The sequence below is a fragment of the Scyliorhinus canicula genome, chromosome 9, assembly GCF_902713615.1.
Source record: "Scyliorhinus canicula chromosome 9, sScyCan1.1, whole genome shotgun sequence".
NCBI classification, from domain to species: Eukaryota; Metazoa; Chordata; class Chondrichthyes; order Carcharhiniformes; family Scyliorhinidae; genus Scyliorhinus; species Scyliorhinus canicula.
Genome location: NC_052154.1, coordinates 100,854,943 through 100,870,487, shown reverse-complemented (window position 1 = coordinate 100,870,487; position 15,545 = coordinate 100,854,943). Strand labels below are relative to the sequence as shown.

The 15,545-nt window shown below is 49.7% G+C and overlaps 1 protein-coding gene across 1 annotated transcript in view; it reads left to right on the top strand.

Annotated features, from left to right (window-relative positions):
• LOC119970922 (mucin-6-like) overlaps positions 1-15,545 on the top strand; it is a 415,844-nt gene that overhangs the window by 109,272 nt on the left and 291,027 nt on the right. The window contains exon 9 of the mRNA XM_038806032.1: positions 1,766-1,904. Within this exon, the coding sequence (XP_038661960.1) occupies positions 1,766-1,904 (139 nt within the window). The remainder of the gene's footprint in view (positions 1-1,765; positions 1,905-15,545) is intronic.

Here is a 15,545-nt window from a genome sequence, read left to right as displayed (position 1 = left end):
GGCGCCCACAAGCAATCACTCTCCCCAGCCATGTAAATGCATATATGGTGGGGATCGCAGGGAATTCCATTTTGAATCCCCACTATTGGGCTGCCAGTCTCAACGGATGGCCTGATAGCGAGGTCAGCGGCTGCCGCCCCACAACAAAAATCCTTGCCCTCTCCTCCACACAGCTGCTGACAAGTCAAAGCATATTCTCCGCCTCCCCATTATAGTACATATGCGTGAGGGTGGCCCGACACTCCGCACCATCGACACCCTCCCCTGTGATAGACCCTTGCCAGACACCCCTGCCAGAAACCCCACCTTATCTGAGAAGCCCTCCCTCACCCACCATCAGTCACCTTTGCCTGGACGCTAATGAGTGGTCCAAGTAGAAATAGTGAAACAGCTCTTCCCACTATTCTCCCTCTGCCCACAACACTCCACCCTCTCCCCAGCTCTCCTACTTACCCCGCTCACGCCCTCCCTGTTTCCCCCTCAGTCCCTCCCCATTCCCACCTCACTCCCTTGCCACTTTCCCTCACTTGTTCCCTGCTCCCCCTCACTCCCTTCCCTATGGTCCACCCTCCACCCCGCTGCTCCCCCCACCTTTTTCCCTGATGACCAAAGGCTTTGGTAACTTGTCTCTCTTTTCAGCAATATTCAAGTTCTGTATTACCAAGTGACAATTTAATTAAATTCATTCCTGATCACTAACTTCAAATAAAAAGCTGTTTTACCTCATTAATAGTCTGTTAACAAACTGATACTGTTCAATACAACTTCTTGGTGTAAAGCTTTGTTTCAAGAGGCAATTTGTTTTATTTTTAAAAGTTCCATTACTCTGGGTGTCGAAGAGGATGAGTTGTCGAAGCAGAATGACTGTTATTTCCATCAAGCGAAAATCGTTCATCATGAATTCTTAGATATTATTTTATTATCCAAGATTCTCAGTCTCTGATACATGTCCTCGGTCCTCCAAAAAACAATGTAGTGCATAATTGTGAGAGGATTTTGATACCAGAGGCTCTTCCTGGCTATGTGCGAAAGGGCATTTATCAAACAAACTTCAAATCTTCCTGATGTGAAAAGGTGATGTTCATAATGCTGCCTTGTTATGGGCACTGAAGATTGTGTGATTAACCTCATAGTTTGCTCAGTTTGGATAAGTACATTTATTAAATAAAGATTTGTTTCACTGATTGTAAGAGTCAAAAAAGTCAACAGAAACCGACACTTTGTGAAAGGGGCATCACCAGAGTTCAGTCACCCTTCTTTTCGTAAAAACTTTGCCTCAGTGGGTATCTTCAATTTCTTTAATCAGGAAGTTTCTGACGTACAATTTAATGATAGCACTGAAAAAAATGGGTGAGACATTTTGGACACTGACACAGACCCAATAAGTCTGAAAAATGATTTAATGAATTTCAATGGTAGATGTTGATGCTAAGAAATATAGCGCTCACGCTTCAAGCTCCCAATGTTGCCATTCGTTTTTCTAGCGTTTGGATCTAATCTGTTGATTTGTCAATTTGAAATTCATGCCTCAGTTAAAATTAGTGTAGTTATTTTTGTGTTCATCTGGAAATTTGTGTTACTTGCATGCTAACAACAGCTATGGAGAGAAAGTGGCTTGGAAACCTGGTCTCCACTGAGCAATATTTTTTGAAAAGTAAGACATACATTTTTAAGTACATTGGGGGAGTACTGTACAAGACTCTAGTTTTTCCAATGGTGTTTGTCTGAATCTAATATGATAAAAGAACCTAATGTTTTTATGTAGCACGTGTGTTGGAGCTCAATGGGACTGCTCTGACATTCAATGTCCTGGGACCTGTTCAATTGAAGGAGGTTCATTTATAACCACATTTGACGGAAGGACATACAGATTCCATGGTGATTGCGAGTATTTACTTGTTGGGGTAAGTTTTCACTTGTTATGAAGCACCTGTTGATAATAGTTGAATGTTTAAGTGTTTTATTGTTTCAGGGAAAAATAAAATATTTCAGGGAAATTAAATACAACAGAAAATGCTGGAAATACTGGGTCGATCTGGCAGCTTCTGTGGAGAGGGAATCAGGGTTAATGGATTGAGTTTTCCACTCAGTGGCAGGAAATTTACCGAGGTCACATATTCAACTTCAGTGAGTCAACCTATTCACTTGGAATATTCATGTGGGGGGGGGGGGCTGTTGGCAGTGAGCGTTGGCTGAGGTCAGGGCTGCTGCCTTCTGAAGCAGTCTCAAGGCCGCCACGGATCAATGGATGTTGAGGCTGGCAGGATAGAAGGCCATTCCAGACTCTGGGATATCAACCTAATTCTTTTCACACTATAGGCCCTCCATGGGCCTCTATACCCATCCATATATACCATGGGAACTCCACCACTCCTACTTATACCCCTTGCATACTGGCATTCCCCTTTCTTATATTTTTAAAATACTTTTTATTGAAATTTTTTGAAAAATGTATAGCAACAGAACAATAATAATAATAACAATAATCAACACCCCCCGGCACCCGTAACAACGCATATAAAGAACCCCCCCCACCCCTCCCCCCCAACCCAATAAACAACAAAATAAATTAACAATAATTAAATTAACATAAACAATACCCCCCTGAAACCCCCCCCTCCCCCTGGGTTGCTGCTGCTGCTGACCTAGTTCCTTATCGTTGAGCCAGAAAGTCGAGGAAAGGCTGCCACCGCCTAAAGAACCCTTGTACCGACCCTCTCAGGGCAAATTTGACCTTCTCCAGCTTAATGAATCCTGCCATGTCATTAATCCAGGTGTCCACGCTTGGGGGTCTCGCATCTTTCCATTGCAACAAGATCCTCCGCCGGGCTACTAGGGACGCAAAGGCCAAAACACTGGCCTCTTTCGCCTCCTGCACTCCCGGCTCCACCCCAATCCCAAATATCGCGGGTCCCCAGCCTGGTTTGACCCTGGATCCTACCACCCTCGACACCAGTCCTTGCTACACCCTTCCAGAATTCCTCCAGTGCCGGGCATGCCCAAAACATATGGGCATGGTTCGCTGGGCTCCCCGAACACCTGATGCACCTGTCCTCACCCCCAAAAAACCTTCTCATCCTCGTCCCGGACATATGAGCCCTGTGCAGTACCTTGAACTGGATGAGGCTAAGCCTCGCACATGAAGAGGAGGAATTCACCCTCTCCAGGGAGTCCGCCCATGTGCCCTCCTCAATCTGCTCCCCCAGCTCCACTTCCCACTTAGCCTTCAGCTCCTCTACCGACGCCTCCTCCACCTCCTGCATCACCTGGTAGATGTCAGACACCTTCCCAGCCCCGACCCACACCCCCGAAAGCACCCTATCTCTTACCCCCCACGGGGGCAGCAAAGGGAACCCCTCCACCTGCCGCCTAGCAAACGCTTTAACCTGAAGGTACCTGAACATATTCCCCAGGGGGAGCTCAAACTTCTCCTCCAGGTCACCCAGGCTCGCAAACCTCCCGTCAATGAACAGGTCTCCCAACTTCCTTATGCCCGCGCTGTGCCACCCCAAGAACCCACCATCAATGTTCCCTGGGACAAACCGGTGGTTCCCCCCCAGCGGGGCCTCCACTGAGCCCCCCACTTCCCCCCTGTGTCGCCTCCACTGCCCCCAAATCTTGAGGGTAGCCGCCACCACCGGGCTCGTAGTGTACCTCGTTGGAGGGAACGACAACAGAGCCGTTACCAGTGCCTTCAGGCTCGTGCCTCCACAGGACGCCATCTCCATCCGTTTCCATGCTGCCCCCTCCCCATCCATTACCCACTTACGTACCATCGAGACGTTAGCCGCCCAATAGTACCCAGAGAGGTTGGGCAGCGCCAGCCCCTCTCTATCCCTGCCCCGCTCCAAAAAGACCCTCCTCACCCTCGGAGTCCCGTGCGCCCAAACAAATCCCGTGATGCTGCTGTTCACCCTCCTAAAAAAGGTCCTCGGAATAAAAATGGGGAGGCACTGAAACAATAACAAAAACCTCGGGAGCACCGTCATTTTCACGGACTGTACTCTACCCGCCAACGACAGCGGCAGCATGTCCCACCTCTTAAACTCCTCCTCCATCTGCTCCACCAACCTAGTAAAATTAAGCTTATGCAAAGTCCCCCAACTCCTAGCCACCTGAACCCCCAAGTACCTAAAACTCCTCACTGCCCTTTTTAGCGGGAGCCTACCAATCCCCTCCTCCTGATCTCCCGGGTGTACAACAAACAGCTCGCTTTTGCCCAGGTTCAACTTGTAGCCCCAGAAACTCCCCAACTCAGCAAGAATCTCCATTACCTCCGGCATTTCCTCCACCGGATCTGCTACATACAGCAGCAAGTCATCTGCATAAAGCGACACTCGGTGCTCCTCCCCACCCCGCACCAGACCCCTCCAACTCCCCGACTCCCTGAGTGCCATGGCCAGAGGCTCAATTGCCAACGCAAAAAGCAAGGGGGACAGGGGGCACCCCTGCCTCGTCCCATGGTAGAGCCTGAAGTACTTGGACCTCCTCCTGTTTGTTACTACACTCGCCATCGGGGCCTCGTACAGCAGCCTCACCCATTTAATAAACCCCTCCCCAAACCCGAACCTCTCTAACACCTCCCACAAGTACGCCCACTCAACCCTGTCAATGGCCTTCTCCGCATCCAATGCCACCACAATCTCCGCCTCTCCTTCTGCCGCCGGCATCATTATCACATTTAGCAGCCTTCGCACGTTAGTGTTCAGCTGCCTCCCCTTCACAAAACCCGTCTGATCTTCATGTATCACCCCCGGCACACAGTCCTCTATTCTAGTGGCCAAGATCTTCGCCAGCAACTTGACGTCCACATTCAGCAGTGAAATTGGCCTATATGATCCACACTGCAAGGGGTCCTTATCACGCTTCAGGGTCAGGGAAATCAGTGCCCGTGACATCGTCGGGGGCAAAACACCCCTCTCCCATGTCTCGTTAAAGATCCGAACCAACAGGGGGCCCAACAGGTCCGCGTATTTCTTATAAAATTCAACCGGGAACCTATCTGGTCCTGGCGCCTTCCCCGACTGCATGTGGCCAATCCCTCTAACCAGCTCCTCGAACTCGATCGGCGCCCCCAGTCCCTTCACCTGCTCCTCCTGTACCCTTGGAAATCGCAGCCCCCGCGGCGGCTCTGACCGGTACAGTTCCCTGTAGAAGTCCCTAAAGACTCCATTGACCTCTGCCCCCTGCCACACCACATTCCCACCCCTATCCTTCACTCCACCAATCTCCCTAGCCGCGTCCCGCTTGCGAAGCTGATGCGCCAGCATCCTGTTCGCCTTCCCTCCATACTCGTAGACTGCTCCCTGCGCCTTCCTCCACTGTGTCTCCGCCTTTCTGGTGGTCAATAAATCAAACTTGGCCTGCAGGCTACGCCGCTCCCCCAGCAATCCCTCCTCCGGGGCCTCCGCATACCTCCTATCTACACTCAACAGCTCCCCCACCAGTCCTCTCCCTCTCCCCCCTCTCTATGGGCTCGGATGGAGATCAGCTCCCCCCTAATCACTGCCTTCAGAGCCTCCCACACCATCCCCACCCGGACCTCCCCAGTATCATTGACCTCGAGGTACCTCTCGATACATCACCGGACCCTCCTGCACACCTCGTCATCAGCCAACAACCCCACGTCCAGACGCCAAAGCGGGCGCTGGTCCCGCACCTCCCCCATCTCCAGATCCACACAATGCGGAGCATGGTCCGAAATCGCTATAGCTGAATATTCGGCATCCTCCACCCTCGGGACCAGCCCCCTACTCAGGACAAAGAAATCAATACGTGAATAAACCCTGTGCACGTGGGAGAAAAAAGAGTACTCCCGAGCCCTCGGCCTCCCAAACCTCCAGGGATCCACCCCTCCCATCTGGTCCATAAGCCCCATCAAACACCTTGGCCGCCGCCGGCCTCCTGCCTGTCCTAGAACTAGAACGATCCAGTAGGGGATCCAGCACCATATTGAAGTGTCGTCCCCCCCCCCCCCCCCCCCCCCCCCCTGCTGCAGCTCCTTGGCACCGCTCCAGCGCGGGAAAACGGAACTGATATCCACGCCCCTTGCCTCCAGCTCCACCCCCCTCATCCCGCAGCGCGGGAAACCAGAGGAAAGCCCGTGCTTTCCCACTGCCCCACCCCACCCCCTCAACGCAGCTCCCAAATAGCAGTCCCAACCCATCCACCAACCTCGTACAAACAAAAACAGAACAACCACAGACCCCAACACCCCCCTTAAAAAACAAAACCATAACCAACATCATCCGAAAGCGGGAAAAAAAACCAAACAGAATAACCAGCAACAGCATAAACAGAAAACCCCCACAGCCCCCAATCCCTATTTCGAGTTCAACTTTTCAGCCTGCACAAAGGCCCACGCCTCCCCCGGGGACTCAAAATAGTAATGCCGATCCTTGAGGGTGACCCATAAGCGTGCAGGCGGCAGCATGCCGAATTTCACCTGCTTGCTGTGGAGCACCGCCTTCGTCCGGTTGAACCCAGCCCTCCGCTTAGCCACCTCTGCACTCCAGTCCTGGTAGACGCGCACTACCAAATTCTCCCACTTGCTGCTCCTCCCCTTCTTGGCCCATCGGAGAACACAATCCCGGTCACTGAACCGATGGAACCGCACCAGCACCGCCCGCGGGGGTTCATTCGCCTTAGGCCGCCTGGCCAGTACTCTGTGGACCCCCTCCAGCTCCAGGGGCAGATGGAAGGATCCTGCCCCCACCAGCGAGTTCAACATCACGGCCACATAGGCCGGCAGGTCCGACCCCTCCAGCCCCTCCGCGAGGCCCAGGATCCGCAAGTACTTCCTCCTTGATCGAAACTCCATCTCCGCGAAACGATCTTGTCACTTTTTGTGGAGCGCCTCGTGCATCTCCACCTTCCCCACGAGGGCTGAGACCTCATCCTCGCGCTCAGAGGCCTGCTGCTGCAACTCAAGTATCGCTGCACCCTGGGTTGTCTGGGTATCCAGCAGCTTACTTGTCGTAACCTTCAGGGATTCCAGCAACTCCCCTTCCAGCTCCGTAAAATAGCGCAGAAGGGCCTGCTGCTCCTCCGCCCACTGCATCCACCCCTGAGGGGCTCCACCGGCTGCCATTTTGTCCACCTTCCCCCGCTTTTCCAGGGGAGTTGCTGCCGTTTTTCTCCTCGCCCCACTCCGGGTTCTGCACCATAAATCCCAGGGGGTTTTGCTCCAGACCCCTTTACCCACCGGGAATCGTCGAATCAGCGCCGTTTGGGGCCCTTAAAAGAGCCCACAAGTCCTATACAAGCGGGAGCTGCCGAACGTGCGGCTTAGCTCCGCATAGCCGCAACCGTAAGTCCATTCCCCTTTCATACATCCTCCTGCCCCCTTAATCACCGCTCCTTTGTCATACCATAATACCTGTCCCATTCCTCTCATATTTTCCATGCCTACTGTTCTGGTATCCAAACAAAAAAGGATTGAAAACCACTTATTGAACAAAGCGAGTTGGCAAACATTGCAGCTATTACCACAATGTATAAATTCCCCATGGGCTACATTCATTAATGAGTCTTGGCACCTAGCCAGGCATTCATTATGAGGCTATTTGGCAAAATGAAGCCTGGCCAGCTGTTCAGCCTGCTTTGTTACAGTTGAGGGCTGTAATCTTACTATGAATGCTTTGTTGAGCTCCTAGACTCATTAATATTCCTTGGATGGAATGATTACACAGCTGCAGAGGGGTCTGTAGCTTTTGTCATGTGAGTGTCCCTTTAAGAAAGGTTTTGTCTTATCACATGGCTTCAGTGATGTCATTGTGTGGATAGAGCTAAGCTGTGGCTCTGTGAGTTTTTACTTTCGCTTTGAGTTTGGAGTGGTGTGAACTGCACAGGTTGAAAGAAGTGTATCTCTATCTTCATTTAAAAAGCTGTTTCCAGACTACTTGGTAACAGATATAATTGCTTTCTGAAGGAATTCAAATCTGCTGTTTGAAAAGGGGAACAGAGTATCAATAACAAGTCTTAAACACAGTGAGAATGCTGTGTGTTGGGCCACGCCTTTGAAAAGGGGTTTCTGGTTTTACTTGGATTTTATTACTGAATTGGAAGAGTTAAGGGGGATTTCATTAAGGGTTATACACAAATTGCTGTAGCTATGTGAGGTCTTTATGTTTGTAGTTGCTAAAAATTCTTGTGTGTGTGTGTTTATACAAATGATAACTAAATTCTTAGAATAAAACATGTGTTTCTAAATAAAAGTGCCTAAGAAATCTGTTGAATAACACCTGAAAGGTAAGCTCTTGTGCTCACCTTAACTAAATTCAACAAACAGTTATGGGTCAGGTGAACTCCATAATATACTTTGGAGTTTTCTAAACCCTGGCCCGTAACACTTTGTATGGTTGACAGCCTGTTGACTTGTGATACGTAAAGCGTTTTTCAGAAGTGGTTTATTTCAAGGAGATTAGGAGACGCTAATTGAATTCAACCTTTTTTTCCAATTGGAATCTCTGTTTGGTTGACATTTTTGCGAGCTTGTAAGAGGTACAGTTCTTTTCAAGGCGAATTTGAATGGTTCAGTGATTTCTTTCCTGAACATTCAAAATCTTTCCAGTTTTATTATATCGCTGATTGGTTCCACATCTACTGGCTACTGGAAGTGTCCTTCAAAGACTCAGCATCGTCAGGACATTATATCAAAGCATAAATCACACTACAGGGATTCCCAAATTCATGAATATCTGATTCTTGTTCTGTGGAATGAAGAAAAATATGCTATACACTGGATAAAGTATTTTAGTGCATATGAACTTTAGCCAGAGCTGATCAAGTTAATAGACTTTAATCTTCAATCTACTGAATTAACAACATAATTGACTTTTCAAACAGCATTTTGACATTTAAAGTTGGCAAGAGATTTTAAACACTTATTAAAAGGTTCCTGAATCTACAGCAGACTTCCCCAAAGGCTCATGGACTGACTTAAGCGGTATGGATCTCATCACCTTGATAATGGACAGTGTGAGACACTCAGACGCGGTTTGCATAGGGGGTCTGTAGTTAGTGGCCTGTATGTACAGGGCACCTGGCTAAGCAGACAGCAGAGGTGTTGGCGTTTGGTGCAGGGTGGGGTGCAAAGGGAGTGCTGGTGGATGGATTGCGATTGGCCTCTAGGGGCGCGGAAATGTGAGGAGCAAGGGGTGGGTGTGATACCAGGGGCAGAGGGGTAGCCACTGATGTCGTCCTATGGGACGGGTCCGTGTTGGCACTCAGCAACCCCTCCTGGTTGGTGCCCATTGGGCTTGGGGTTCAACTTGGGACGGAGGGGCAGATGGTTTGAGCCCTGCTGCCGCTACATCAACTGACTCTGCTAGCCCTGGCGGTTCCCCATGGTCCGCATCATCGTGTCAACGTCCTCGGCAATGCTCTGCAGCGACTGGGACATGCCCACCTGCGATTGAGACAAGCTCCCCAACGCCTCGGCAATTCCCATCTGAGAGCGGGGCATGTCCCGCAGAACCTCATCAATGTTGGCCTGGTACTGGGTGGCATCCCCCTGTGAGGGAGACATACTGCCGAGAACCTCAACCATGACTGTCACTATCTGCACGACACTTTGGACACCTTCACTCATGGTGCCAACGTCTTGCACCAGGCTCTCCACTGCGGTGGCCACTCTAGTAGTGTTGGCCTCGGTGCCACTCATTACCGTGCCATCTCCTGCGCCCATAGCCTTTGGGATTCCTCCAATCAGCTATGGATCTGCTGGAATGACGCTGACATCTCGGTCTGAATGTCCTGGCGACTCCCTATCGTCTCCATCAGCTCCGGAAGTTCAAGACGGTTCTGTTGAAATCCGACAGCCACTGTGACATTGAGGTGAATGAGAGCTTTGATCGGTACATCTTCCAACAGAGGCTTCAGCGTAAGGATGAACCTTTTCAGTCCTTCTTGACCCATCTCCGCATCCTCGAGCAGTCATGAAATTATGACTCAACGACTGATCCCATGATCCGGGATCAGATCATTTCCGGGGTCCAGTCCGACTCCCTGCGGAAGCAGCTCCTCAAAATCAAACAATTGACCCTCTCCGTTGCCATCGAAACATGTGTTGTCCATGAGTATGCCAGAAATAGTTACTCCCGCATCAGGGCGGCAGAAAATGCAAAACTGGCCTCCCACGAGGCAGAAAGGGTGCAGGCCATCGCAAAAATGCAAGGCCTGAGCATCGAGGAAAGTGGCCGTTTTGCATGCTTTTTCCAGGTCCCTAAGCATGCGCGCCACGACCCGGTGGACGAGGAGGCCGAAGACCCTAATGCGCATGTGCAAATGTCTGCCGACCACACTGCGCACGCGCAATGACGCACAGAACGTGCTGACATCAGCATCATGACGTGTCCAAATTGTGACTCCGCACATTAAAAGCGGCAATGTCCAGCCAAAGGAAGGCGATGTCTACAGTGTGGAAAGCCTGGGCATTACGTGGCCTTATGCAGGTCCACTCCAGTGACCAACAGCCAGCGATCCCAGCTGCAATGCAGACGTGTCTGCTGCGTACAACAATGCATGCAGGATTCGGATCCCGACAGCCCAACAGACCCCGATGCTGACTGCCTCGAGTCTCCATATCGGGTGGGCATCATCACCACACATGAGCTGGCCTCCATCGCACCTGAAAACCACCATTCAATCCTGAGTGTGCAACCTGACGACGAGTGGTGTGCTGTCATCGTGGTCAACCAGTTCCGCATCCGATTTAAATTGGACACTGGCACATCTGCAAACCTCATATCTCAGTCAGACCTCGACAGCATCTGAGACCAACCTAGCATTCTTCCACCAGCCTGCCAGCTCCTTGACGACAATGGCAATGCCATAGCTGCCAGTGGATCGTGTCAGCTAGGTGTATCTCACAAGACAATCAAAGCCTCTTTATAATTCGAGATCATCCGGCCTGACAAGGCATTGTGCTTGGTGCTCGTGCATGCACACTCCTAAATCTGGTCCAGCGCGTCCATACCATGTCCTCGACACCGGCGATTGCCTCGCCCAATGTGAATCTCCAGGCTGAGATAGACGACATTCTCAGGCAATACCACAACCTGTTTGATGGATGGACACGCTTCCATATCGCTACAAGATATTGCTCAAACCGAATGCCATCCCAGTCATCCATGCACCACGCTGAGTGCCGGCTTCTCTCAAGGATCGTCTGAAAACGCAGTTACGAGAGCTCCAAGACCAGGGCATCATCTCAAAGGTCACAGAACCAACAGACTGGGTCAGCTCCATGGTCTGCGTCAAGAAGCCCTCTCGTGAATTCATTTGCATTTGCATTGATCCCAAAGACCTGAATCGCAACATCATGCGCGAGCACTACCCGATCCCAAAGCGTGAAGACTTAACCTCTGAGATGGCTCATGCCTAATTCTGTACCAAGCTGGACGCCTCCAGTGGGTTCTGGCAAATACAGCTGGATGAGTCCAGTCGGAAGCTGTGCACGTTTAACACTCCGTTCAGCAGGTATTGCTACAACCCCATGCCTTTTGGTATCATCTCAGCTTCCGAAGTATTTCATCGTATAATGCAGCAAATGATGGTAGGCAAATGATGTGATCATCTGGTCCATGACGGCCGAGGATCACGTCGATCGCCTCAAACAGGTTTTCCAGAGGATTCATGAAAACGGCCTCCAGCTCAACAGGGCCAAATGCTCATTTGGTCGGTCCGCTGTCAAGTTTCTGGGTGACCATATTTCACATCAGGGTGTGCAATCTGACGCTGACAAGGTGCTGGCAATCAATGCCATGAAGACCCCAGAGGACAAAAAGGCGGTCCTCCGTTTCCTCGGGATGGTAAATTTTCTCGGCATTCCCAATATGGCATCCCACACCACGGCCCTCCGGCACCTCGTCTGTGTTCCAGTCGCTTCCCGCACACCAAGCAGAGCATCTTGAGCTGAAGGCGAAGCTCACCACAGCCCCAGTACTGGCGTTCTTTGACCCAACCAAGGATACCAAGATATCCACAGACGAATGCCAGGACAGGATTGGGGCGATGCTCCTCCAGCGAGACGACTCCTCGTCCTGGCCTCCAGTGGCATGTGCCTCCAGGGCCATGACTCCGACTGAACAACGGTATGCCCAGATCGAAAAGGAGTGCTTGGGTCTCCTGATAGGAATAGTCAAGTTTCATGGCTACATATACGGCCTGCCAAAGTTCACGGTGGAATCAGACCACAGGCCCTTAGTCCACATAATCCAGAAGGATTTAAATGACACGACACCTCGGCTGCAGCAAATTCTTCTTCGTCTCTGCCGATATGACTTTGAACTCGTCTACGCACCGGGTAAGGAGCTGATCGTCGCAGATGCCCTATCCCGATCCATCACCACGCCGTGTGAACAGGGTGACTTCAATCGCCACATTGAAGCACAGGTGCAGTTGTGTGCCAGCAACCTCCCACCCAGTTGTCCAAATACGCGAAGAAACTGCCAAAGATCCTCTACTGCAGAGCGTGATGCAGCACCTCGCCCTGGTCTGGCAAAAGGGGCAGTGCCCCCAGTTCTTCAACGTTGAGGACGAGCTAACGGTTGTTGAGGGTTTCCTTCTTAAACTAGATAGAATCGTCATTCCCCAAAGCATGCAAACCATGGTGCTCAGACAGATCCATGAGGGTCGCCTTGGGGTAGAGAAATGTCGACGCAGAGCTTGGCAGGCAGTTTACTGGCCTGGCATCAGCCAGGACATTGCCAACACGGTCCTCAACTGCACAACATGCCAGAAGTTTCAACCAGCGGAACCCAAAGAAATGCTGCAACAGCACAAGATTGTGACCTGTCCGTGGTCCAAGGTGGGGAGAGACCTCTTTCGTGAAAATGGGACTGATTACGTGCTCTGCGTCAACTACTTCTCCAGCTACCCGGAAGTGGTGAAACTGCCGGACCTCACGTCCAAGTCAGTCATCAAAGCCTGCAAAGAGACGTTTGCCAGGCACGGAATACCACTTGCTACGACCTGCGCTTCTCCACCATCCCTAACACATCATGCTGGTTGTCATAATGGCTGCTGGAAAAAAGCCAGCACTGCATAATTCCGAGGTGGTCACTCCCTCTTCACTATTACCACTACCATCAAGAACACCATCTCGCATGCAAGCCTCAAAAGGAAAAGAGATTGGGAGTAATCACCTAAATAGAATGAATGAGGTATCTTGTTGTCGTCTTTTTCTGGGCAAGGCTCTGAAGTCCTGTGGTTCAAATGTGTTGTTTGCAAAGTTAAAAAAGACCAGCAAAAGTCCTCTCAATTGGTCAACCAATCCCTAAATTACGTTCTGACGACATCCATATGCGATTTCCTCTTGCCATGTTGGCTGCCATCAGAAAAATGTGGAAATTATGTGAAGAGACAGGCTGGAATCCCGCCGTCTTTCAACTTAAAATTCTGCATCCCATTCCTAAAGTAAACTGCTCAAAGTCTTTTACTTTTTGGTCTACGAGCTTATCAAGATCTTGGGAGAAAAAGACTGATTTCTTCTCCTGAAGTACCTACTTGCGAATCACTGAGGATTCAGCCTGACATTATGTGCTATCAGATGCATTCCCTTTGTTATCGTACACCTGGAGAGGAAATCCAAGTAGGGAGGAGAATTGCAGATCAATGAGGAGGAAAACGGTAGAAACAATCAGCAGAGGCCAGGAACTATGCTATTATGTGGGATATGTTTGTCTGCTGTCAGAAAGTATATGAAAATATATGTAAATTCTATGATGATTCTACGATGTTTCTATGAAACAAGTCCATAGGTGACTGGCTCAATGCCAATTAAATGGTTGCAACAACACAAACATATATCTCCATGCACTTTCATTGAGGCCAGTTCTTTATTGCAAAAGGAAGAAAACCAAGCCATATTTGTGACCCAAGATTAGAATTATTATTGATAAAATCGGGTTATGTGTGTATGCATAGGTGTCCCAAATATCAATTAGGCATTCGAAAGTGGGTAAAGCATACCCAAAAATTGGGTAAAAATATAAAACGGTGGGTCACCTAGGTTACTAATGCCATTCAATACTAGAAGATCTGCAATTAGATGTGGTAGAGATTATTCTGGTGATACAATGTGGATATTGTGTTTCCCCAACGTTCATATGGGAAGCATGAGAAAAACAATTATAGAACATAGAACAGTACAGTACAGGTCCTTTGGCCCACGATGTTGTGCCGACCAAGGGTCGATTAAATGTCCCTGATGATTCTGACTCCACCACCTCTACTGGCAGTGCATTCCACGCACCGACCACTCTCTGTGTAAAGAACCTGCCTCTGACATCTCCGCTATACATTCCTCCAATCACCTTAAAATTCTGTCCCCTCGTGACAGCCAATTCCGGCCTGGGAAAAGTCTCGGCTAACCACTCTATCCATGCCTCTCATCAGCTTGTACACCTCTCTCAAGTCACCTCTTTTCCTTCTTCGCTCCAGTGAGAAAAGCCCTAGCTCCCTCAACCTTTCTTCATAAGACATGCCCTCCAGTCCAGGAAGCATCCTGGTAAATCTCCTCTGCACCCTCTCTCACCCTCTTTGTTTTTCATTTCCAAAACATCCACATCCTTTCTATAATGAGGCGACCAGACACAATATTCCAAGTGTGGTCTAACCAGGGTTTCATAAAGCTGCAGCAAAACCTCGCGGCTCTTAAACTCAATCCCCTGTTAATGAAAACCAACACACCATACGCCTTCTTAACAACCCTATCAACCTGGGTGGCAACTTTGAGGGATTGATGTACATGGGCCCCAAGATCCCTCTGTTCCTCCACACTTCCAAGAATCCTGCCTTTAACCCTGTATTCAGCATTCAATTTCGACCTTCCAAAATGAATCACTTCCCATTTATCTAGGTTGAACTCCATCTGCCATGTCTCAGCCAAGCTCTGCATCCTGTCAATATCCTGTTGTAACCTGCAACAGCCCTCAACACTATCTGCACCTCTACCAACCTTTGTGTCATCGGCAAACTTACAAACCCACCCTTACAATTTCTCATCCAAGTCACTTATAAAAACCACAAACAAACAGCATTTTTCCCAGAACAGATCCCTGCGGGACACCACTGGTCACCGACCTCCAAGCGGAATACTTTCCATCCACTCGCTGTCTTCTTTCGGCCAGCCAATTCTGTATCCAGATAGCCATATTTCCCTGTATCCCATGCCCCCTAACTCTCTGAAAGAGCCTACCATGGGGAACCTTAACAAATGCCTTACTGAAATCCATACACACCACATCCACACCACATCCACTGCCCGATCTTAATCAATGTGTCTCGTCACATCCTCAAAGAATTCAATGAGGCTTGTGAGGCATGACATGCCCAACGCCATGCTGACTATCTTTAATCAAACTATGTTTTCTAAATAATCATAAATCTTATCTCTCAGAATCTTTTCCAGTATTTTGCTCATCACAGACGTAAGACTGACTGGTCTGTAATTTTCAGGGATTTCCCTATTCCCTTTCTTGAACAGGGGATAACATTGACCTCCCACCAATCATCCACTACTCCAGAGGAGAGTGAGGACG